This window comes from Primulina huaijiensis, chromosome 3 (assembly GCF_012295235.1).
Source record: "Primulina huaijiensis isolate GDHJ02 chromosome 3, ASM1229523v2, whole genome shotgun sequence".
Classification (NCBI taxonomy): domain Eukaryota; kingdom Viridiplantae; phylum Streptophyta; class Magnoliopsida; order Lamiales; family Gesneriaceae; genus Primulina; species Primulina huaijiensis.
The window spans coordinates 3,385,867-3,410,245 of record NC_133308.1 but is presented as its reverse complement, the minus strand read 5'-3'; the positions used below and the strand labels follow the sequence as shown (position 1 = coordinate 3,410,245).

General features: G+C 37.4%; 2 protein-coding genes across 3 annotated transcripts; both read left to right on the top strand.

Moving 5' to 3' along the window:
* The first annotated feature begins 787 nt into the window (after positions 1–787).
* Positions 788–15,266, top strand: LOC140973122 (aberrant root formation protein 4-like). 2 transcript variants are annotated; one of them, XM_073435717.1, is made up of 15 exons: positions 788–991; positions 1,088–1,264; positions 1,362–1,511; positions 2,285–2,357; positions 8,368–8,531; positions 8,609–8,668; positions 8,776–8,926; positions 9,061–9,120; positions 9,208–9,285; positions 9,397–9,587; positions 9,666–9,737; positions 13,107–13,184; positions 13,279–13,440; positions 14,378–14,429; positions 14,928–15,266. In XM_073435717.1, exons 1-15 carry the CDS (start codon positions 929–931, stop codon positions 15,146–15,148), a joined length of 1,752 nt encoding a protein of 583 aa, XP_073291818.1. In that variant the 5' UTR covers positions 788–928; the 3' UTR covers positions 15,149–15,266. The 2 variants fall into 2 exon arrangements, with proteins under 2 accessions (XP_073291818.1, XP_073291817.1); XM_073435716.1 differs by having other exon boundaries at positions 9,208–9,587.
* Positions 15,267–21,945: 6,679 nt separating this feature from the next.
* Positions 21,946–22,317, top strand: LOC140971975 (uncharacterized). The gene has a single exon (XM_073434448.1). The coding sequence runs from the start codon at positions 21,946–21,948 to the stop codon at positions 22,315–22,317; it is 372 nt and encodes a 123-aa protein (XP_073290549.1).
* Positions 22,318–24,379: the final 2,062 nt, after the last annotated feature.

The following is a 24,379-nucleotide window of genomic DNA, read 5'->3' as shown; positions in this document are numbered from 1 at the left end:
AATGTATAAAATTCTATAAAAAAAAATTCACAAAAGTCTATTAAAATCCTGCAAAAAAGTCTACATAAATCTGTTTATAAATATGTGAGAACCCATAAAAGTCCATAAAAATCTATCAAATCCATAAAAATCTATCATTTGAAAAAGTCATTAAAAATCATCAAAACTCTGAATTGAATACACCCCACTAAGTTACTCTTGTATTGTTGAATGCTAGGAGTTTAAGCAGGCAATTGTAAGACCTACAGAAATAAATTACATATCGAAGTGGATTTTACAAGTGTTGTACTAAGTCAAAGTTTTCTAATGATATCTTTTAGAAACATAAGAAAGGAAAACGTAGAAGAAAGAGAAATATAGAAGAGTTTTGTCCTTCGAACTTCTAGAAACAAGACTTAGTTCTTTACTTCATTATTTCTATTGCTTTTATTTCGCTAAGTGTTGTAGACTATTTCTGCACTTTTACAATAGTCTACTGTTCTTATAAAGAACGAGATCAACTTATGACTGCTGAAAATAGGTAGGAGCACTTGCTACTTTCAAAAGAAAAAAAAATTTGTAATATATTTATTCTGTCTATCTAAACATATCTCCGATCCTATAAATTAATTGATTTTAACTTGTGGTAATATTTTTTTTCTAAATATTAATAATATAAGTTGGAAGTTATTTTAATAATTTATTAATTTTTTTTAATTATAAATTTTTAAACTTTTTTTATTGTATAATAAAAAAAATAAAAAATTATATATAACTTTTTGTGGATTCAACCTATCCAACCCAAATTGACAGACCGGACCCCTTAATCGGCTTGTCGCCATCCCTGGAAATGACCCAAACATTTGGATTGAATTAGGTTTTTCCGAGTATTCTCTTGGCCTGTTTCAACACTGACCTCAAACATTCCCGAAGTATTTCATACTTTATAATGTCTGCAGATAGGGACGCGATCATCAGCAATCTGCTTCAAACCCTAGACTCTTGCTCCCAAGTATTTAATCGGATATGCATACATATATTGCTCATATGTTGTGATTTAGTTAAATTATCGTAGGTTTTTTTCTGATTGCATTTGGCGTATTTGCAGTTGATTGAATCGCCTGATTACCGCAATTCGGAGAGAGCAGTTTCCGAGCTCGTTAATTCTCTAGATTCAATCGCCAATTCCATCGCAGCAGAATTCGACGCTGATGAATCAGAAAAGAGTGCGATTGATATTCTTGGGCAAATTGATCAATACTTATGTTTACGCTCGCTAAATCAGGTCCGATTCACGTAATTTTATTATTGTGGAGTGTTGAGAGTTCGTAATTGTTGTTTTTATGATGTTATTCATAGCGAGCGTGTGAAACTCTTTGTAGGATTTTGTTGATGCGTGGGCGTTTGAGTTGCCGAAGTTGGTGGCGAAGTTTGGTTGTGTTTCCAGACGTTGTTCCGAAGTTGCTGAAAAAGTCATCTGTCTGTTTGTTCATCGCTGTAATCCACGAGTCATGTTCATTATTTTTTATGTGGTACACTCTGGTTCTAAGTTTTTGCTATTGTCATTGTGTATTGAATGGTCGGGATAAATTTTCTTTTGAGGGACATAATCTGTGTATGTAAGTTAGTTTTCTGCTTCAATTCTGGTGTTGCCAAAATTTTCCGAATGTAGTTTAAGATGGATGAAACATGAATCTGCTTCTGCCTATTTAGAAAATGATTCAACTTCCTTCTTTTGCAATTAAATTAATGTATTGGTGACCCTTGTGTAAGTAATCTAAGCAGGCATATCTTCATTTCTGCTTTGAGTTTTCCTGTCGAATGTTGAGGTAATTTAAAAATTAATCCGTACCAAGGGTGAAGATCATTGTGGGAGCAAAACACATCCTTATTACTCATAAATTTATCATAGATCATTCGTCAATGAAATGGAGCAATAATGTTTTATGTTAACTTCCGGTGATAGTGTAGTGACTAGAAACTGAGGGATGCCTCAGATTATTCTCACACAATTCACAACATTGACACATGTTATTTACCCAAAAAAAAAAGAATAAAAAGAATAACATAATCAGATGTCTAGTATTAAGAAACCGATGCAAATCATTTGAGTTGATCAGGAAAAGACTGAAAGTGACCAGAGTTGTCGCAAGTTGGTGAAGGTTCAACTTGTAATGCATGTTTCATCACTTTCGGCTGAATCAAATAGTTTTTGTGTTGATTGGCCTTGTATTAGTTATAATAACTTGTCAATTCTGTACAGTTAGTCAAATGACTTTACTAATATTCAATTGAAATGGTCCAGGCTTTAGATTCTCCAACGGAGCTGTTCATGATTCCTGGTTATTTTATACCACTTCTTGGTGGGCTCACTAAAGGTAATATTTATTCACTTTTTCTTCAGTCTAAAGGGATGGTATGACCAGAACTATGCTATATTTAGTTTTCATTAAAAGTCTTGAAAATGGAGGAAAGTTGTGTAGAGGAGAGTGGAAGTACTGCTGATGAAAAATGGGGTAAAAGCAAGGCATTGAAGCTGTAAATCTGGAGGCTGAAAACTCATTTATCTTTATGTTTAACTCAAACATATTATCAGCAAAGAATTTTTTTATATTATGTTTTGATTTGTCAATTTTCGAATATAAATATGCTAATCAGGGTATTGAAGTTTAGTGTTTAATCATGTTGTTTCTTCCTCAACGTCAGGTAGTGGTGGTTGTTTATATTATATTGACTTGATTAGATACTTAGATAATTGCTTTCAATTAGAACTTCTTGCAGCAATATCAATACAGTTTATTCTAATCCAAGATTGAAAAGAATCACGGAGCTGAATCAATTTTCATTTGAATTTTTGATCTAATAAGTCTGGCTATTGCGATCGGCATATTATGGCCATTTTTTAATGGTCACAGGGAAATGAAAATCCATAGCCTTTGAGGATGGTAAAAAAAGTATATATTTTTTTTATAGGATACTAATTATATTTAATTGAATAATTTAATAACAAAAAGTGGACCAGAGGTCCATGTTAAGATTTGGACATGTGTTTTTTGACGAAAATTATAGGCAAAAAATTGTGTTCATGTTCACATGTGCCGTCCAACGCGAACGTCCGCACTATCGTCCAAATGGTGGCTAACAAAATTTGAATTTACATTTGGCTTTTACACTTGAGGAGTTTGCTATATACAGAGCTCACATCCAAACGTTCAAAGCATTTCAAAATAAGACAACAAGACATAAGAAAATGATTTTTTTCTCGAGTGTTGGGAGATTCTCGTGTGAGTTAGAGAAAATATTTTATCGGTTAAACTTTGGGTTGATATTGTGAAATATTGAGTGTTTTGTTGTAAACACTTGAAAAATTTCTCTCTGTTATTAAAGATTTGCAGTAGTTTCGTGGACGTAGCCTACATTGGGTAAACTTCACAAATTTTTATGTTCTTGTTGATTGTTTTAATTCCTCATTTTTGATACTATATTATCATCGTGATCGCCTTCGCTTCGATGTATTACCCAACAACTGGTATCAGAGCCTTGTTGTAAAATTTATTAGAAGTCTGAGTATGCTCTGTGGTTGCAGCTTAGTCTGATATTCCACATCAGAAAAGATTTTTTTAGATTTTTTTTAAGGCTGGAGAAGCGATGGCCGGAGATGTCCATTTAATTGGACATGTACGAGAAGCCATCAGCAAACAACAAGTATATATCATGATAAAGTTATTTAACTTGAAGATGGGAGAAGATGCTTCGGTGGCTGCACACATCAATGCGTTCAACACGATTGTTTCTCAGCTAACATTGGTTGAAATTAATTTTGATGATGAGATTCGTGCACTTGTTCTTTTGGCGTCTTTATCAAATGTTTGGGAGCCAATGCGGGCAGCGCGGTTAGCAACTTTGTTGGGAAAAAAAGCTACAATTCAATGATGTTAGAGATCAAATTATCGCTGAAGAAGTTCGAAGGATGGATTCTGGTTAAGGAACATCATCAAATTCTGCTCTAATCTCGAGAACAGAGGACGGGTTGGAGTGGCGGAAAGAGTTCTAACCGATGACATGGTAGGTCCAAGTCAAGAAATGGAAAACACAAAAATACCTTTCAAAATATTTTGAATTGTTACAGCTGTGGTGAGACTGAACACTTGAAAAAGAATTGCAAATCAACTAGGAACAATGCTAATATTGTTAATGAGGAGATACATGATGCTCTATTATTGTCCATGGAGAGCCCGGTTGATTCTTGGGTTATGGACCCAGGAGCTTTGTTTCATACCCCTGGTAATTGTGATGTATTCAATAATTACATTACTTGCAATTATGGAAAAGTTTGCCTGGCTGATGGAAACATTTTGGAAATAGTTGGTATGAATGATATCCGGACGAAGATGTTAAATGGATCTGTCTGGAAAATGAACAAAGTAAGGCATGTACCAAAATTGACACGCAATCTGATTTCAGTGGGACAGCTTGATGACGAAGGTCATAATGTGACTTTGGGTGATGGTCCAGACATTGTTATGAAAAGCGAGCGCCTGGGCGCAGCCAGACGCAACAGTTGACCAGGCGCACGACATTAAACAAGCGCGCGCCTGAGGTGTGCCTTGCCCAGGCGAGCCGCTGCAGAAAGGCGCAGCGCCTGTGCGCTTTTGTATTATGCAGTGCGATTGATTATATATAACTCAAGTCTCAAGCCCAATGACATTTAAAGCCCAATAACATTTAAAGTCCTTTTTATTGTTTTAAAAAAGCCCTACAAACAAAAGTCCTTACGGGTCTCTGAATTTCTTTCTGGAGTTGCACAGCGCCACAGCGGGCAGCAGCCTTTCTCTTACGTCTCAGACTCTCAAACACTCTGGTTCTCTTCGTCTCTTTCTGAATTTCTTTCTGGAGTTGCACAGTGGATTACAAATTTACAATATAGGATTTATTGTATATGGATAAAATTTCAATCATCAATGATCATCTGTCTGTGACTCTGTGCTAGGCGTACAATCGGCATGGCTTTGCTTGATGTCTAACTGTTGCTGTGATTAGAAAAAGAATTCTTGTGATTTGTCTTATACTGTTAACTGTTGTAGTGTTGCAATTTACTTTTATTATTAGGATCATTTACAAATTATAAGCTACACACATTGTCTCAAGTCTCAACTCTCAAGTCTGTTATTGTTGCATGATTTCAATATTGGTTTATTACTTGATTACTTTCATTGTTTCTCGGGTGATTGGATTAAATTGATTAATTAATATATTGTATTGCACCAATATATTTATATTTTATAATTTGTACTTTGTATTTATATTTTTAATTTTGTATTTCAAGCTCAGTAACTTACTGCAGAATTCTAGGATAAAACCTATTTTTACAGAAAAAATGTCGAATTCTGAAACACAAGCCCTGCGAAAAGATCCAGCATGGAATTATGCAACACTAGAAGACCCAAAAAATACCAATAAAGTGAAGTGCAATTTTTGTGGGAAAACAACTAATGGTGGGATTTATCGACATAAACAACATCTTGTCGGAGGCAATAGGAATACAAAAACTTGCTTAAAATGTCCAGAGCACGTGAAAGAAGAAATTAGTTCTTATATGTCGAAAAAAAATGAAATGAAAAATCAAATGGATGCGATTCCTCACTTTGATGAAGTTGCAGAACAACAAGAATATTTGTATTTGGAAGTTGAAGAAGATATATCGGCAAAAGGGAAACGACCTATATCAGTTTCATTTGGTCAGCGTTCTAATCTTGCACCTAATTTTCCTGGGAAGAAACTAAAACAAGCTGGTCCAATAGATTTATACTTCCGACAAGATGTTGATGAGACTGTAGCGCAAGGAAAGAAAAAGATGCAAAGACAGCGAAGTTGTATGATGAAAATAAGAAGAAACTGAGAGAGAATACTGTGCAAAAGTTCGCTAGATGGATGTATGATGCAGGTATTCCTTTTAACGCCGTGAATTATGATAGTTTTAAACCATTTATTGAAGCTGTTGGACAATTTGGTTGTGGAATGAAGCCCCCTACTTATCATGAAGTTAGAGTTGCATGCTTAAAAAAAGAGTTAGAACATACAAGATTGATACTGAAAGAATACACGGATGACCATGTTAAATATGGATGCACTTTGATGGCAGATGGATGGACTGATAGAAAAAATAGGACATTGATTAATTTTTTGGTAAATGGTCCTAGAGGGACTGTGTTTATAGAATCAGTGGATGGGTCGAGCTATTCTCACACGGGTGCAAAATTGTTTGATTTGTTCAACAAATATGTGCAACAAATTGGGGCAAAGAATGTGGTTCAAATTGTTACTGATAGTGCAAGCGCAAATGTTTTAGCTGGTATGGTTCTAACTTTTAACTTTTAAATTTTTATATTAGTTATATCACTTTATATAAATAATTATGTAATTTAAATTAAAGTTGTAACTTCTAATGTGTAATTTGTATATTGCATTTAAATTTTAATGAACAAGACGTCATTTGGAAGCACAATATCCTCACTTATATTGGTCTCTATGTGCTGCTCATTGTTTAGATTTTTGATGCTTGAAGATTTTTTTAAACTTCCTCACTTGAAGAAGGTATATGAAGAGCAATGATGGTTAATAGATATATATATATAACAGGCCCCAAGTTTTAAACATGATGAGAGAATTCACGAGGCAAAAAGATATGGTCAGAGCTGGAAAAACTCGTTTTGCAACCGCTTTTTTGACTTTAAAGCGGTTTCAAAATCACAAAGCGAGTTTGAGAAAAATGTTTACATCTGAGAAATGGACCAGATGAACACTTTATATGACTTCCAATTGTAGAGATACATTAGCTATTGTGGATGCTGGAGCTAATTCAAGTCTATGACATTATAGGCTCGGGGATATGAGTGAGAAGAGAATGAAGATGCTTGTATCAAACGAGAAGCTACCAGAATTGAAGACCTTTGATGATAAGCTGTGTGAAAGCTGTTTTTTTAAAAAGTAGAAAAGATGAACTTTTCAAAAAGGGTTAGAGAACCAAAAGCACCGGAGTTGGAGCTGGTTCATACTAATGTATGAGGACCATCTCTTGAAGACTCAAGAGATTGTGGCAATTTTATCGATGATTCAAACAAGAAATTTTTGGTTTATTTGGTGAAAAATAAATCAGATGATTATAAGACCTTTAAAGAGTAGGAGTTAGCCATAGAAGATGATATGAATTCTTTGTCATCCAATCAGACATGGGAGTTGTTAGAATTTCCAGGAGGTAAAAAAGCTTTATGAAACAAGTGAGAGTTCTGGTTAAAAGATGACGATACGAAGCGGTACAAAGCAAGACTTGTTGTGAATGGTTTTCAAGAAAAGAGAGGCATTGATTACACGAGATTTTCTCTCCGACAGTGAAGTTAACCACTATCAAGACTGTACTCTAATTGGTGGCAAGAGATGTTAGAAGGTGTTTCTTCATGGTGAGCTAGATGAAGAAATGAACCAGTCACATGAATTTGAAGTAATGGTGTGCGAACTTTAGGAGAGCTTGTACGGTCTCAAACAAGTTCCAAGACAATGATACATGAAGTTTGATGGATTCATGAGTAATTATGATTTCATAAGGTGTCAAGCTCATCACTGTTGTTACGAGAAGTTTGATGGTTCTTATATCATACTATTACTCTATGTTGATGATATGTTAATAGCAGGAGTTTGTCTGAAGAAGATTGATAAACTTAAGAAAGAAATTGGGATTTGAGTACTTTGAGATTGTGAGATATTGAGTGATTTGTTGTAAACACTTGTAAAATTTCTCCATGTTATTAAAGATTTGCAGTAGCTCTGTGGACGAAGTCTGTATTGGGTTAACCACGTAAATATTTGTGTTCTTATTGATTGTTTTAATTTCTCATTTTTGGTACTACATTTTGATTATGATCGTCATCGCTTCGGCGTGTTACCCAACAGTCCACGCCTAACTAATGCCCAAAAGCTGCTTAACAAACTATAAAGCTCCAACTCCTACACAAATATGAAAATGATTTAAACTCTGCATGTTTCAAACTCCAACACGCGAATCTAAACTTGAGCTTATCCCAACATTCTTCAAGTGCATTTGCTGATCTTCCAGATTTTTTAGCAGACAAAAATACATGTACATGACCCTTTGGCGCTATAATTCTTTTTTATTTGCTCATTTTCTTGGTTTATGAAAGCATAAAGTAAGTTGGTGCAAAACCAGTTGAACTACATCTTAAAGCCAAATAGACTGACTGAGATACTTCTATTTGTTAATTGATTGAATATTCATATGCTCGTATTTCTTGATGCATTTTTGTGAAACTAAAATGAGGCTAGAGGATCTCCTCTACATATTGATGAGTAACCATTCAGGTTTTTCTGTTCCAGTTCTTGTTTTGATCCAGATGCAGATCTACGAGCAAGTATATGCAGCAGTTTCTGTGGTGCTTAATGTGTTAAAATCTTTGGCTTCTAAGTCAGATTATGAAGATATTGTTTGTGCAGAATTATTTTACTCAGCAATTGGCCTTGCCAACTCCATTCGTGCGCTTGTAATAAAAGTGGACCCTTTTTTCCCGAATAATTTAGTACTTTGTTTTTTTAAGAATTATTTTACCTGATTTTGCAGGACGACAAGGACGGCCATAAACTCCGTGCTTTATTAGCCCTTTACATCTTACAGTTCATGGTGGAAATTTCTTGCAAGCTGAAATTATATTTTCTGCTATTTTAAGTTGCTTCGTCAGTGAGTCTGCACCATCAACTATGTTATAGTAAATTATCCTTGATGTGCAGGCTCTTGTTTCCGTTGGAATGAGAAGTGCAATATCAAGCCGTATTCCGTTGGTGATAAAGTTATCAGACGAACTTCAACAATGTAAATTGTCTTATATTGGTTTAATAACAGGGTCTGAGGTCGATGAAATCTCTAAACTTGTTATGGAAGGTAAGTTGTACTTTACATGTATGTCATGTCATTGTTTGGGTTTGCAATATGCTGCCGTGAAGTTAATATTTATCTTTTATAGTTATGCTTTATTCTAGCCTTGTTCGTCATACTTTATTTACTCTAAATTATAGATAACGGGAATGATAGTATCAGTTGCTTTTCTGGAGTCAAACTTGGAGCATCAGTTGCAGGTTGGTAATTGACTACCTGTACGTTTTAGTTGATGTTGGTTGCCACATATGTACTGGCCTCATTATTTTCTCTTGGAATTGATCCAGTGATTTGGGGATACATGAATTCTGAGGTTGCTATTGCAGCCAAAGCTGATTTGACTGCTGTAACATTGGAACTTCAAGGTAACAGGGCTAGTAGATGGCAAGCGTTGGCCATGTTAAAGAATGTATTCTCATGTGCAAATCTACCCAGCGCATTGGCTGATTTGACTGCTGTAACATTGGAACTTCAAGGTAACAGGGCTAGTAGATGGCAAGCGTTGGCCATGTTAAAGAATGTATTCTCATGTGCAAATCTACCCAGCGCATTGAAAAGGCATGCAATCGGATTTGTACTGTGTGTTATGGATGGCAGTGCATCACACTCATGTGATGATCATCTGGACTATACTGCATATATGCCAAGTCTCTATACCAGTTTGCAGGTGGAATCATTTGGCTTTGACTTCATGAATGCTACTTTTTATTTCATTTATTATTTACTTGATGATTATTTCACTCAGGCTATTAAATTGGTCATTATGTACGGACCAGATCCTATGACACAGATGAATGCATTGTCCACATTGAAAAAGGTAATAGTTGTGGTGCTACATGCTTTAAAATCATGGTTTCTATTTGTTTGTCTGCAGTTTTTTTGTTTTTTATTTTTTATTTTTGTTTCTAAGTTATATATTTTTTCCATCAAGATGAGGTAATGATGCATGATAGCAGATTCATTATGTGTCTGTAGTCTGGCTGTATTCTGGTTAAAATACATTGTACGAAATTGAAGTGTTTTATTGGTTAAATGGAATAATCAGTGTTGTGAAATTTCAATACATCAGACCGATGGTATGGTAGAATTGTGTCACATTTATTTCCAATGGTCTCGGTGTTGTGAAATTTCAATACATCAGACCCATGATATGGTAGAATCGTGTCACATTTATTTCCACTGGTCTATTGGTGTTTGTCTCAGAAAGACTTCTTTAGATGTACAGTTACTAACTACTCGCATGGAGAAAATTTTGAGCATTACACAGTAATTGGAGTATCATTTTAGGACTTAATGGAGTCCTCCCTTGTGTTTGCACACGGGGAATTAGGACATCTTAGTTCAATTTTAGGTTGGATAGTCACAAGTCACTAATTACATATGAATTGACACGTGAGATCTACATATGAATTGACACATGAGATCGAGGCACAAAGATATTTGACAAGAATCATAAAGGAAACATGAAAAATGTGTTTACAAGAGCAGTATGATGTAATAATATGATATTAGCGATAAATGGTCCCTTGATGGATTCACCTGAGCTCAAGAATGATAAAGTTGCAGAAAAGTAATGAAATTCTGAAATGGAATTATATTGATTTAATAACCTCTGTAAAACAGAAAATAAATCCAGAGTTGCTTCTGTACAAATATTCTCTCCACTCTCTAGCTGAGCTATTAACAAAAAATTATCATAACAGAAAAATCTTCTACCCTCTCTCTTCCCTCACCCTTTTTCTACTTTGCCCCTCCCCCTTGTGTGGTACCTAATTTTTTCCTAGAATAAACATATTGGATCTTGGGCCTATATTTATTCAAGCCCACATTCCCTATATCCATATCATTATCCTTCCCCATAAAACCACCTTGTCCTCAAGGTGGAGGTCTGGAAATAGAGTCGGCAACACATCTGCGTCCTCCCATGTAGCCTCTTCAACTTTTTGTCTCTTCCATTGAACCAGAAATTGTAAAATTTGTTCAACACTTCGCTTCTTGAATCGCCTCATCAAAATAAGTCCTGGCTGGTAATTGATAGCCAAATCTTCCTCCAATTCTTTTGGAAACCTTGCCTCACCTTCCAACTCGCTGCTCATCGCCTTCCTTAAACAGGAAGCATGAAAAACAGGATGCACCATTGACCTCAACGACAATTGCAACTTGTAAGTTGTAAGTAACTTCCCCTACACATCGAATGGTTTTGAAAGGGCCGTGATAACCACATAGTCCTTGTCTAACAACCGACCATTAACCAAAGACAAAGAGTAATATTCTTGACTCCCTATTCCAGAGCTCAAATCCTTAACCATTGATTGTAATTTTGGATCCTTGTCCACCTCCAACTTCAGTTCCTCCTTTCTAACCATACTAGAACCGGAAGAGTCGATAATTCAACATCCTCATCCATCCTTGACAATGCATGTGCCGCCACATTCATCAATCCTGTGTCGTGTCGATCCAGCAGGTCAGACCAAATCTTATGGTCCTATATTTATCACACTATAAGTAACCAACTATAGAGATGGAATGGAAATGAACGAACGATGAATATATTGATATTGAAAATGAAAATAAAGATATGAAGTTTCTCCCTCAACAAAACTCACTCTCCCTAGCTGCGGCTAGTAAAACCTCTTGAACAAGAAATATCATAACTCGCTACAATAATCGATTCTTCAATGTTTCCGGCTAGGTCCATGCCTCGTATTACAGTTTTGGGCTCATGAATCCCAAAGAGTCTTTGTATGTCACTGCACGACCATTCCGAAAATACCCCAGCGTTTTATTTCATCTCTCCGATCTGAGCAACAATCACCTCACCTCATATTGCGTGTTATATTCTTCAATCGGATGGATCTCGAATGGATTTTCTGCTTTTCTTCCACCACAAAGTTTTATCCTGTCTGCTGCAAATAATTTCCAATTCTATGGGTATCTTCTCCTTAATCCACTTGAAACTATGAACCGCCGCTCCTTCCATTAGCATGTAATCTATTTTTCGTTTGTTTCCCTCCGGAGTTTCATATAGTTCAAAATATTGATCTGTTTCGTCGACGGTGGATCATTAGTCCACTTATCGTAATTAAGATCTTTTAAGTAATTAATAAAATATCGTTTCTTATATAAAAAAATATTGATCTGCCTTAAGCAACCATACGAAGGGATCTCTTCCCTCACTCTTTGGTAGATCTATTCTTCTTTGAAAATACATGATATCCTCTTGTGATCACCCTTATAGAGCCCCGACCCTCTATATTTTGTTCTTGAAGAATTTTTTTTCGTGTAATGGCTGCTACAATGAGAATTGATCTTCTCCGAGGCCCGACTCTCCTTGTTTTGCTAATTTGGCCATGAACACCTTGATTTCTGCTATATCTCCCACAGCTCTATTAAGATTGGCTATATTTCATCGCAAGTCGCAACTCTTCTTTCAGCTTTGATATATCGTTCGTCTTTGTTGAACCATGCAGTCCTATGATCTTCTTCATCCCCAGAACCAGATTCTTTAATGCCTCGTACCTTACTTCCGATCTCGTCGATGCCATCGCACTTGCTCAGATATCCGTGAGGTCGGACCAAATAATGGATTCGTCTGAGCTCAAGCACAATAAACTTGCAGAAAAGTAAAATAATATTCTGAAACGGAATTATATCGATTTAATAAACTCTGAAAAACATAAAGAAATCTAGAGTTGTCTCTGTCCAATTATTCTCTCCACTTCCTAGAAATTGTCTATGTTTATTCAAGCCCGCATTCCCTATACTCGTATCATCCCCAATATAGCGATGGAGGGTAGTTTTGAAGAACACCAAACATGTGTTATTATTTGAAATTATTTTTCTCCTTTTCTCTCAAAGTGTGATTGTTTGCTCATGTAGTAGCTGTGAATTAAGTTTTGGTTAAGAAATGCTTGGTCTCATAGAATTACATCGTGTGGCTTCAAAAGAAGAGATTGTTTCAAATGCATTGAGAAAACTCGATACTTGTTGAGTTTTTGCTTCTATGTCGGTGATTGCTTTTTTTCATATTACCATCTGCCAGCTCTCTTTAGTTTCAATCATTAGCCCTTCTTAAAATTGTTAACGTCGAGCCTTTTCTTTTTGCTGCACATGTTATAAGTAAAGTCGACGAAGTCAACATTTTTTGTCATGTACTTATATATTATCTGTTACTTAATAAAATCAGGTTCTTTTGGACATTCCAGCTTCTCAAAGATTTGATATCTTGAGGAATTTGGTCAAGTCTTCCGACTCTTCTTCAATGGTAAGCCTTTGGTACTGACTGCAAATCATAGCAGTTTTGAAATCCCATTGTATATTAAAATTCAGTTTTGGGAATGGATACCCCGGTGTCACAGGTCGCATTACTTCTGGACTGTGTAAGAGAGGAAATGCACATGGAAAAAAATGATAGAAATAAATGTATGTATTTTTGGAGTCCATCTGTGATTGAATTGGTGGAGGTGGTTCTCCGGCCTCCAAAGGGTGGAGCTCCAGCCCTTCCTGAGGACAATGCTGCAGTAAATCTCTGACTTTTCCTCTCTTTTGTCTATTTGCTTTAAATTGTCACTAGTCTTGCTCTGGTATTTTTGCTTATATTGATGCAAGTTTTAGTTTGCGTATGGTATATTCTGTTTTCCCTTCCACGACCTCTTCAATATGTCAGAGCTGCTTCATTATTGGGTAGATAAGTTTGCTTGATAGATTATTTGTCGCATTGTGGTGACGTCGATTATAACTTGATTTGAAAGTACATTGTTACATATCCTGCTTGTAATGACCAATGATATCATGCATTATAAATTGCCCCCTTTATGATGTTTTCGATTAAGTAATTATGTGTGAATAGTTTCATGGTCGTTTTGGCCCATAGATAATAAGGCTGGCGAATAGAGTTTGAGAATTAGAATGTGTTTTGACATTCCTTGTAATCTAGTTTATGATCCACCTTTGCTCCTAGCCACAGATTTTTCCTTTTGATGACATGCTTACTAGTTGTTTCTGAAAAACGAGGAAATAATTGCACTTAAAGCATCCCTGGCTCTATTCTCGTGCCTGAGCAGAGTTTGTCTCAGTTATTAGGCTTTTAGCCACTTGATCTTTTCACAGAAGTTAACATGAACATGTTTACGAATTTTGAGAACTCTGAGATGGGGTTACACCTACAAAATTTGTGACTGGACTTTTGTTAATTAGGTTCCAAGAAGTTTCAGAATTTACAAAAGAAAATTTAGTATATTTTAATTTTAATTTTATTATTTTTGTAATTTTACTGAAGAGCAGCTCAGTTCCTTAACGTCTTTTCCTTGAATCAAAGTGTTGCATGCATTCCAGATTTGAATGTTAATCTTTAAGCTAGTTTATAGCATCCCGGGCCCTGGATGCAACATTTTTCTTGTTTAAAGTTGGATAAATTTTTTCACGTGAATAACCAATGATGTTTTTTTTTCGTTTCAGGTTTTATCGGCCCTTAACTTTTACAGATACCTATTGATTACAGAATCAACAGGTATTTGAGGCTTTTAAAAAGCAGCCTTTCATTGACTAGTTATGCTTCTATGTATATCTTGTATCCACAGCCTAATACATCTGCTTCTCAACTTACAAATGATCATGTTATAAAAATTAATGAAAATAAAAAAGGGGAGGTGCTAAGATAATAGGGCATATTCAGTATTTACTAGTGATATACATCTTTGAACGAAGGTGTAAATAGTTCTAGTACCTCTCAAGAAAAGATATAGACTTTAAAATTTCATGGCACCGATTGTTGTGTGACATTGATATCTGGCGATATTTGAGCTTGTAATTCCATGTAGAACAATGGAATAAACTTTTATGTATAGTTGATATCAACTTGTTTGAGGAAATACCTAATTGTGAAAATTATTATATCCGTCTTGCTTATCTAAATTGGTATTTTGGATTACTATGATTGTCTTGGGATGAATTCACGAGATCGATTAATCGTTCTTATAGCTACTGATTTATTTGTTGATTATGACAGGGAAATCTAATTACACTGGGATATTGTCAAAAGATCATTTGCACAAGGCCTTCAATGAATGGCTTCTCCCTCTGAGACCTTTAGTGTCTGCAGTGGCTGCAGAAAACCGAAATGGTTGTGATCGTCATCTATTGTATGATGCAATTTGTGCTCTCAACCTTGTAGAGTTGGTTTTATATCGCTGCATTGAACTTGTAGAAGAGGAGCTTAAACATGTGTAGTAGTTCAGCATTGCTTAAAACGATAGAGATGCAGCGATGTTATTCTATGTTATCTTTTGAGCCTTAAATAGATATTGTCCTTTCAAAATTAATAGAATAGGAAAATTAAAAATGTCAAGAGTATGTTTTTTTTTTTACTTCAATATTATCATTTGAATACGATATTATTTGAATGCAATTTATCTCTTTTTGCAATCAAATACTAAAATTTGGATACATGCAAATCGAATTGGAAACAATATATTTAAAAATTTGGTAGACTGATAGTTAAATTCAGATGAAATTTTTTTTTATTTTATACTTTATTGTTTCTAGAAAGCGAATTTAACACCGTCCAGCTTTCGATAAAATAATTCCTTCATAATGCAAACAAAATTTAAATTATTGTGTTTATATTAAAAATATTATTTACATAAATACTAAAAATATTAGCCTCCTTACAAAAAATATTGGCCTCCTTAAAAAATTATCACTATAATAATGATGAAAATAATATTAATGATAAATATATTGGGATGCAAAACTCGAACAAGTAGTAATTGATGACAATCAAAATTTAAACCTCTGGGGGTACAATAAAAATTCAACACCCACAAAAAGCCCACCAATGGTCTTTCTATAATGCCACACACACAATTTGTTAAAATATTGGCAATTTTCTGCTAATTGCCACGAGCCACTTGCACCTAGTTCAAAACATGTAAATAACCATTTCAAGTTCTACCCTACGCGATTACATCGTCAAGGAAACAAACCAACAGTATGATTAAACAATACAAGAGGTTCCGATAAATAGAAAGCGAACAATGAAAGACTGAGCAACATAAAATCATACAAGCCAGAAGGGTTCCTCGGCGATTGAAGGCAATACATTTCATAACCCCATGCTCCAGATACTCCTCTCATCACTTCCAGAAACTCACCCTCTAAAGGGTCTACCGAAAAAATGTGTGAGAGCATAAATAAGGAAACATAATAACTTGATAAAGTATCTGAGAAATGAATTTCGAGTATCTGAAGAAAATTAATGATGAGATCCGGGTGAATTGGGTGAGCTGGATCGGGGCAATCCACCGAATCGGATGAAAGTTGTGTTTAAGGAAAATGAGCAAGGGATAATGTTTTATGTTTGGCTTCAACTGTAACCTGCACACAAGGAAATAAACTCGTGAATGGGCGTCGGAGGAGTGTGCGGCGTGACCACTCCGATACTTAAGTCAGCAGGTTGAGGATGAAGGTAAAAGGCGATATTTATATGTGAGGATATACGTGGGTGCCAAGAGTTTTGAATCAAGAAATAGGCGGATCCTTTAAATGTAAAACATACCTGTTATTTATAGGAGAGAAATCTCATGATTATCTTGTTTTCAGAGCTCACTTACTACTTAGGGTAAGATGACTGCCCATACCCTACTTCTGACAACTTGTTCTGACACGCCAACCCCTATGATTCTAACAGTAATGATTGCAAAGTATACGGTATCACATACTGATGCACTTGAGTGAAATGCTATTTTCGAGGTAGCCTGGTTAGAAAGCCTCCCGGGAACTTACATGAAAGCCCGGTCTTCTGGCAACTCGGGAAGAAGATGTCACGGGCATCCACCTGCCTGGCTTCTGACGAACTCTTCCTGCAAATTTACTCTGATTTGGGATATCCATTTTAATATCCCGAGTCATCTATGATCTGGGCTCTTATGGGGGTATCACCAATTAATTATAACCAGCGTGTTCATTGAAGGTCGAATCAAGAAGAGTTTGTTTCCTTAGGTTCTTAATGGACTTTGGAATCACACACACGAAAAGGTTAATGTTTCGGGATACGATTATTCAAATAACAAAAATTACGAAAATTAACCAGTGAAATTATTTATACTAAGATCAAGCTGCTCCAAATTGACAAGGGAGCCTGACAGACACCAAATGCAATCCAAAAACAAATTATACAAAATTGAAGTAGTTCAACTGGAAACTAAGAAATAATAATGAAAAATCCCTAAAAAATTTGCCCCAAGAGAAATAATTCCCTTGCCATGTCCCAGCTCAAACTAAAACTTTCTTCACCCTGTAAGCTTGCTGTGAGATCTAGGGATCATTTTTCGAGTGTATTTTACAAAAGCACTTGAAATGGTTACAGGACCTCAAGATAGGCTCGGCCCACTCTCGACAGCTGGAAAGAATTCATGTGAAATTTCCAGTAGTCTCGGGAGGTCGTCTTAATGGCTAAGATTAATTAGGAGGTCACCACATTCACTCATATCCATCAGGTCATCTAGAGACCCACCGTGGACTCCATTTACCCAGATTCATTGGGAGGTCATCCAAACTGATCTCCCATACTTCCATAATCTGATCGATCAGCAAGGCGTTGCTGACCTCTCATCGAGGTCCTATTTGACCTCCCAGTACTTATCGTCGCAACAATTGAGAAAGTCTTGGCCAACCTCCCGAGCCGAGCTCTTGTTAAAAACTAGGACATGCTCACTATACAGCAAACAAGCTCCTGCCTCAAAGGAGCTCTCATTCTGATATATCAATATGTCATCCATAAAGATAAGGTTCAAGGAGATTTAATATAACCTTTTATAAGATTATGATCATCCAAAATCCAACAGGAGAAGGATTCCTACATATTTAGAATTCTACAAATATTAGAATTTTAGTCCTCAAAGAACTATACTCACATAATAATGTTTCTCCTATAAATACTAAGTTTCGGTAATTGTTTATTCATTCATTCTGAGCACACACAATACTCTTTATTTTTTCTTATTATCTGACTTGAGCATCGTAGGGGATACGTCGGAACAACCTTCTGGTCCCTTTCTAACGTTCGTGTTTGTGCTTTCAGATTTGAAGGTCCAACCCGAGCTTCCAAGACAGATCTGATCTCCTAGCAGGCCTCGATATTTTCATCAACATCAATTGACGTTGTCTGTGGGAATTCTTGCGCAAAAGATGAAGACATGTGGGGACAAAGAGAACGAAGAATGGGTCCTAATGACAATCAAGGAAGAGGTTGGCGAATATCAGTATGGATGAGCTGGCCCAGTTGATTAATAGGTTGTGGAAGAGACCCTCCATCAAAATCGAGCTCCACCACCGCCGTCGCCACTCCCTCCACCTCCACCTCCACCTCCACCTGAGCATCTGGAAGATATGTGAGAGGAAATCAGGAGGTTGGGCAGACAAGTTGGAGGTCAACCTCCGCCGTTGGATAGGGAGAGACCGCTCTCCCCAGAAATACTAAACGAAGACCTCCAACTCAATTTTTTCCAGCCAACCGTTAAGGATTAAGACGGGGATATAGATCAAGAAGAACATTTGGAAAGGTTCAACAATGCGCCTGCTACATAGATACTCAGATGGGGTGAAGTGCCAAGTCTTTCTGACAACCCTGGTGGGTCCAGCCTAGAGGTGGTTCGATCTGCTGCCACCCCACTCTATTAGAAATTTTTTTAAAAATCCAGCTCCGCCTTTAATAACCAATACGCCACGAGTAAGAAATATTTGAAGACTTCATCGGGTTTGTTCCATGTGAAGCAGAGTAGGGCAGAGTTGCTAAGGGATTTCAACTGGCGATTGAACAGCGCGACCCTGGAGGTGCTGCTGCCGCTACCGAGATGCTAGTAAATGCCTTCACATAAAGCCTCTGGAGAGGTCAGTTTTCTAATTATTTGGTAAAACAACCCCTCGCAGTTATGATGACCTCCTGAGCCGAGCTGAGAAATACGAGAACCTTGAATTTGTGCAAAAGCAAAGGAGGACGGATGTTAGGTCAAGAGATAAGGATAAGGGGAAATAAAAGGTAGAGCCAGGTAGGAAGAGGGCAACAGATAAGTCGAGGAGCGTGGACGAGATGCTGGACCGTTTCCTCATGCACCTTTAGCTATGAGTTTGGAAAGATACATGGTGATTTGTGAGAAAAAAAGGAAGTTGTAGAGCTCGAGGCAAGACGAGAGAGGTCCACGTTTATCCCTCTGGGATAAATTCTGCGGATTCCATCAAGACTATGTTCATACCACTAATGATTGCCAAAGACTGGAGAGGAAGTACAAATAATCACGCAGATAGATCAACATATAAAGAACCTCCTGACCCGAGCTGAGGGGCAGTATCAAGCCATCAAGAGAGGTCAGGACCTCCGTGGGTAAATCAGAGGGTACCATCCAGGGAAAACTGATCTAATCAGGGGGTTTGGGCTTATCCTCCATAACAACAAGATAATTAAGAACCTCGATTCGAACAAATAGCCCATGACCCGACCCGACCCGAACCGAGGTATAATACATATGATATCTTGATGGGAAACGACGGAGATTCAGGCAGAGCCAGTAAATCTCATGGGAAGAGAATGGAAAATTTTGCAGTAGATATTATTGCTAAGTCCAATCCAACTATCAACTTCGGACCAGAGGACCTGAAAGATTTTACGGCTTCCCAAAACGACACTTTGTCAGTAACCCTCATTATCGCCAAATTTATGATGTGGCGAGAATCTTTCTACACCGGAAGTTCGGTTAATATCCTCTTAAAGAATACCCTTGATCAAATGAAGGTGGAAGGCTTCGGGTTTGACCCCATCTCTACATCCTTATTCGGATTCATGGGACGTGCTGTACAACCCCTAGGACAGATAATGCTGCCTTTATCTTTGGTGACGGGTTTGTTCTGTATTTCCAAAATGACATGTTTTATTTTGGTGGATGCTTCTTCCTCATACAATGGACTATTGGGAAGATCTGCCCTAGCTGAGTTCCGGGCTGTGAGCTCCACCAATCATCAAAATTTGAAGTTTTTTTGTAGGAAAGGAGGTAGGAGTCGTCCACGGAGACCAGAAGTCATCTCGTCACTGTTATGTGGATAATATGAAAGTGGAAATGAAGTGGTCTCGTAGTAGGGATGGTTGGAGCGGGTCAGCGAAGGATGCTCCCCAAAGATGTCTTTCCTTGGTCTGCACAATAACTTTGAGAGATCATTCCGATCATCATGGAGCACCTCCTCAATGTGCTCCCTGAAGCTCGACAGTTCAAACAAAAAAAGAGGCACTTTGGCCCTGAAAAATACAAGATAATAAAGGAGCAGATGGATGAGCTACTTAGGGCAAGACACAATCGGGAGGTTATTTTCCCAACTTGGTTATCGAATGTTGTCCTAGTTCCCAAGAGCTCGGGAAGATGGAGGATGTGTGGTTATCGAATGTTGTCCTAGTTCCCAAGAGCTCGGGAAGATGGAGGATGTGTGTTGATTTCAGATATCTCAATAAGACATGTCCGAAAGATAGTTATCTTTTGCCAAGGATTGATCAGCCGATTGACTCCACCGCAGACCATCAATACTTATGTCTGATGGACGCCTATCAGGGATATCGCCAGATCCCACTAGCGGAAGAAGATCAAGATAAAGTAAGCTTTATCACATCTGAAGGGACGTTTTGTTATGTGGTAATGTTGTTCATATTGAAAAAAGCAGGAGCTACATATCAAAGACTCATGGACAAGGTTTTCTCAGCTCAAGTCAGTCGGAATGTAGAGGTCTACATGGATGATATTTTGGTGAAGTCCAAGAGCTTTGCTGACCTCATAACCGACCTCCGGGAGACCTTCTCCACTATGAGGTCCTATGATTTAAAGCTGAATCCCCAGTAATACGTTTTCATATCAAGAGGGGAAATTTTCTAGGCTATATGGTAACATAAAAAGGAATTGAGGTCAGCCCTAAGAAAGTAAAAGTCATTCAATCTATGTCACCTCCTGGGAATCTCTAGTAGGTTCAGAAGCTTGCCCGAATGATTGCCATTTTATTACGATTTATATCAAGGGCAGTGCATCGCAGTTTGCCCTTATTTCATTTCTCCGAAGAGCTAAGAAATTTGAATGGGATGAAGAATTCAGGAAAGTCTTTGAGGAGTTAAAGAAGCATTTGGCCGAGCTTCCAATATTGGCGAAGCCAGTTTCTATCTCTAAGCCGCTGAAGGGATGTGAGTTCGGTCCTAATCATACAAGAGGGCCTAGAATAGAACACCACCCACTCAAAAGTTTTGAACTCGGATAAACTGTGGTAGAAAAACTAGCCTTGGCCTTGTTAACAACGGCTCGGAGATTAAGGTCATACTTCTTATCTTATCCAATTATGGTCATCACCAACAGGCCTCTCGGGAGGATAATGACTCATGTGGATATCTCAGGACGGTTGGTTGAGTGGAAAACTGAACTGGGGGAGTACAATATACAATATGGGATTAGGAAAACCATTAAAGCACAAGGCTTAGCTGATTTCTTGGCTGACACTTAGCATGTCAAATATCTGTGGAAAGTATATGTGGATGTTTCATCCACCAATGAAGGCAGAAGAATAGGAGTGTGATTAATCTCTCCAAAAGGAGATGAGGTAAGTTGGCCGTAAGATTGGGCTTAGGGCATCTAACAATGAAGCGGAATACAAAGCAGTCTTAGCCCACCTAAGAGAAGCACGACAGGTTGGAGCTGCCCGGGTTTACTTTTTTTTATTCTCAGTTGATAGCTTAGCAAGTGAATGGATTTTATGACATCAAAAATGAGAAACTGATGGAATACGATAAGGTAGTTGATGCAGAAAATGAGCTCTTCATTGAGCTTGCATTTAAGAAAATCCTCATAGAAGAAAATGAGAAGACTGACACCCTTGCTAAAATGACTAGCTCACTCCATATTTGGAAATCAAGGGAGGTGGTGGTCCAGATAGAATCAAGTCCCCACTCGGACACTCCACCTGAAGAACTCAAAGATAATGACTGGTGAGTCGAGTTATTAGGGTACATGAAAGATGGTGATCTCTCCCAAGATCCAAGAAAGGCATACAAACTGAAGCAGCGGAGCCTTCGATTTATACTTATTGAAGGATTTTTGTACAAGAGGTCGCTCTCTCGACCTCTTCTAAAATTCTTGGTTCCCAAGCAATCTGATTTTGTACTAAGGGAAATTCATGAAGATTGTGTTGGAAATCACTTGGGAACTTATTTTATTGCACGAAAAGCACTTCTGGTAGGGTATTTCTGGCCAACAATGCAGAAAGATGCCCGAAATCTAGTAATTTCATGCAATAGCTGCCAACGTCATGTTAAGCTCCAACATCAACCAGCGGCAATGATGAAAGCTATAGTGGTGGCTTGCTTATTTGAAAAATGGTAAATCGACATAGTAAGACCTTTCCCCGTGACCCGGCTCAGAAAATATTCTTGCACGTAGCTATTGACTATTTCTTGAAGTGGATGGCCAAAATTACCAAGAATGAGGTCCTCAAATTTCTATGGAAAAACATTTTCTTCAGATTCGGGGTGCCCTGGAAGTTAACATCAGATAATGAAAGACAGTTTCAGGGAACTCGGATCCAAGCCTAGTGCAAAGAAAGACTCGTCTTGGTACAGTGGGGGACATAAACACGCTAGAAAGACTCGTCTTGGTACAGTGGGGACAGTCGTCGAATCTGGGGCGTTACAGTTCTTGATTTTAAGCTATCCAAATTGAAAATTGGAGAATTTTAGAGAATGAATGGTTGAGAACTAATCGCACACTCTGTACAGAAAAATAGAAAAAAAAACGATATAATCACAACAGTTAAGGTCTACTAATTAAACAATATGGATAGATACCAGGCTAGAAACGTCACTTTTAGAATACTTCTATATATTGAAAATTACTACATGATACTTTAATATGAAACCGGTTGAAAAAGTTCAAACACTATCAAGATATTAAAACCAAATTGAAGTATAACAAAACTTCATGGGGAAAAAAAAACTACATTCCAAGAGGACTATTTGAAACATCATTCTCAATCTCATCGTTTATCGTTACTATTGTGATCTCCATTTGACTAATGATCACAATCATCAACAGATGATGATATAGGTTTTAACTGCCTTTGCAAAGATTTTTTGCTTCCTTATCAACATAATTTTTTCCTTGTTTTTTTTTTTTTTTTTTTTGCTGAGGATGACAATCTATTGTCATCTTTACTTCTCTTTGTTCTCGATTGACCCTTATATACTTTATTAACCACCCAATCTCTTGACTACACAAAGAATAGAAAATATTAATATAGATTTAGCTATATATCTAAAGTAATAAAATGGACAGAGAGAGAGAGAAAAAAACTATTTACATGCTTTTGATTATTACTTTTGTGAGGTTTATTTCTCGGTCGACTGTATATTCATGCATCTTGTAATCGGTTCTTTGTCCATTTTCATAGAAATCGAGCACTCTTTTGTACCCGATTGTGACACCCTCATAACTGATAGGCTTATGCTTAGACGTCATTCTCCAGTAACCACCTTTAGCTGGCTGAACGATTTTCACGCGTAGTATTCTTTTTCGGAGTAAAAAAGTACCATTCTTTAGCTTCTACGATTGTGTACATGCCTAATTATATTAGCATGGATGAATGTTAATGTTTCTTAATTTTGGGGATATATTTAATCAATCTCGGTAGTTATTTTCCATATTAGTAGCTAACGGCTCTCTCACGTGATTTTCGTCCGATACATTTGACTAATGCTGATTATTTTTGAAATAAATATTCAAATAATTTCATCATTTCAAATATATTTTGTGATTGATTTTTAACCTATAACATTTATCATAGAATTTTGCAGTTTGCATGTAATTATTACCCAAAATACCCTTCAATTTCTTTATATAATCGGTTCAACTCCCAAATCCTTCTCATACACCTTCCTATCTCTCTCTCACTCAATCTGCATAGGAAGTGAATTGGAGTCGAATCAAGAGACTTCGAAGGATTCTAGAAACCAACGGTGGCCGCGGCCCTCTATGCCGCCTTGAAGAGCCGCGACACGGAGGCAATCCAAAAGATCCTCGCCCCGACCTCGAGTGGTGGTTCCATGGCCCGCAATCATACCAGTTATTGATGCCCCTCCACACCGGGGAACATGACTCGCAGTTCCGGTTCTCGCCGCACCGCTTCTCCGCCTTCGAACCCATCGTCCTAGCGTGAACCCATGCAATGGAGCGGGACTGGTCGAACCCTTCTACCAGAACGGTGGGTCCGAAGGCGGAGTGGCGGTGCGGCGAGAACCGGAACTTCGATTCATGTTCCCCGGTATGGAGACACATCAAGAACTGGTATGACGGCGGGCCATGGAACCACCACTCGAGGTCGGGGGCGAGGATCTTCTGGATTGGCTCCGTGTCACGGCTCTTCAAGGCGACATAGAGGGCCGCGACCACC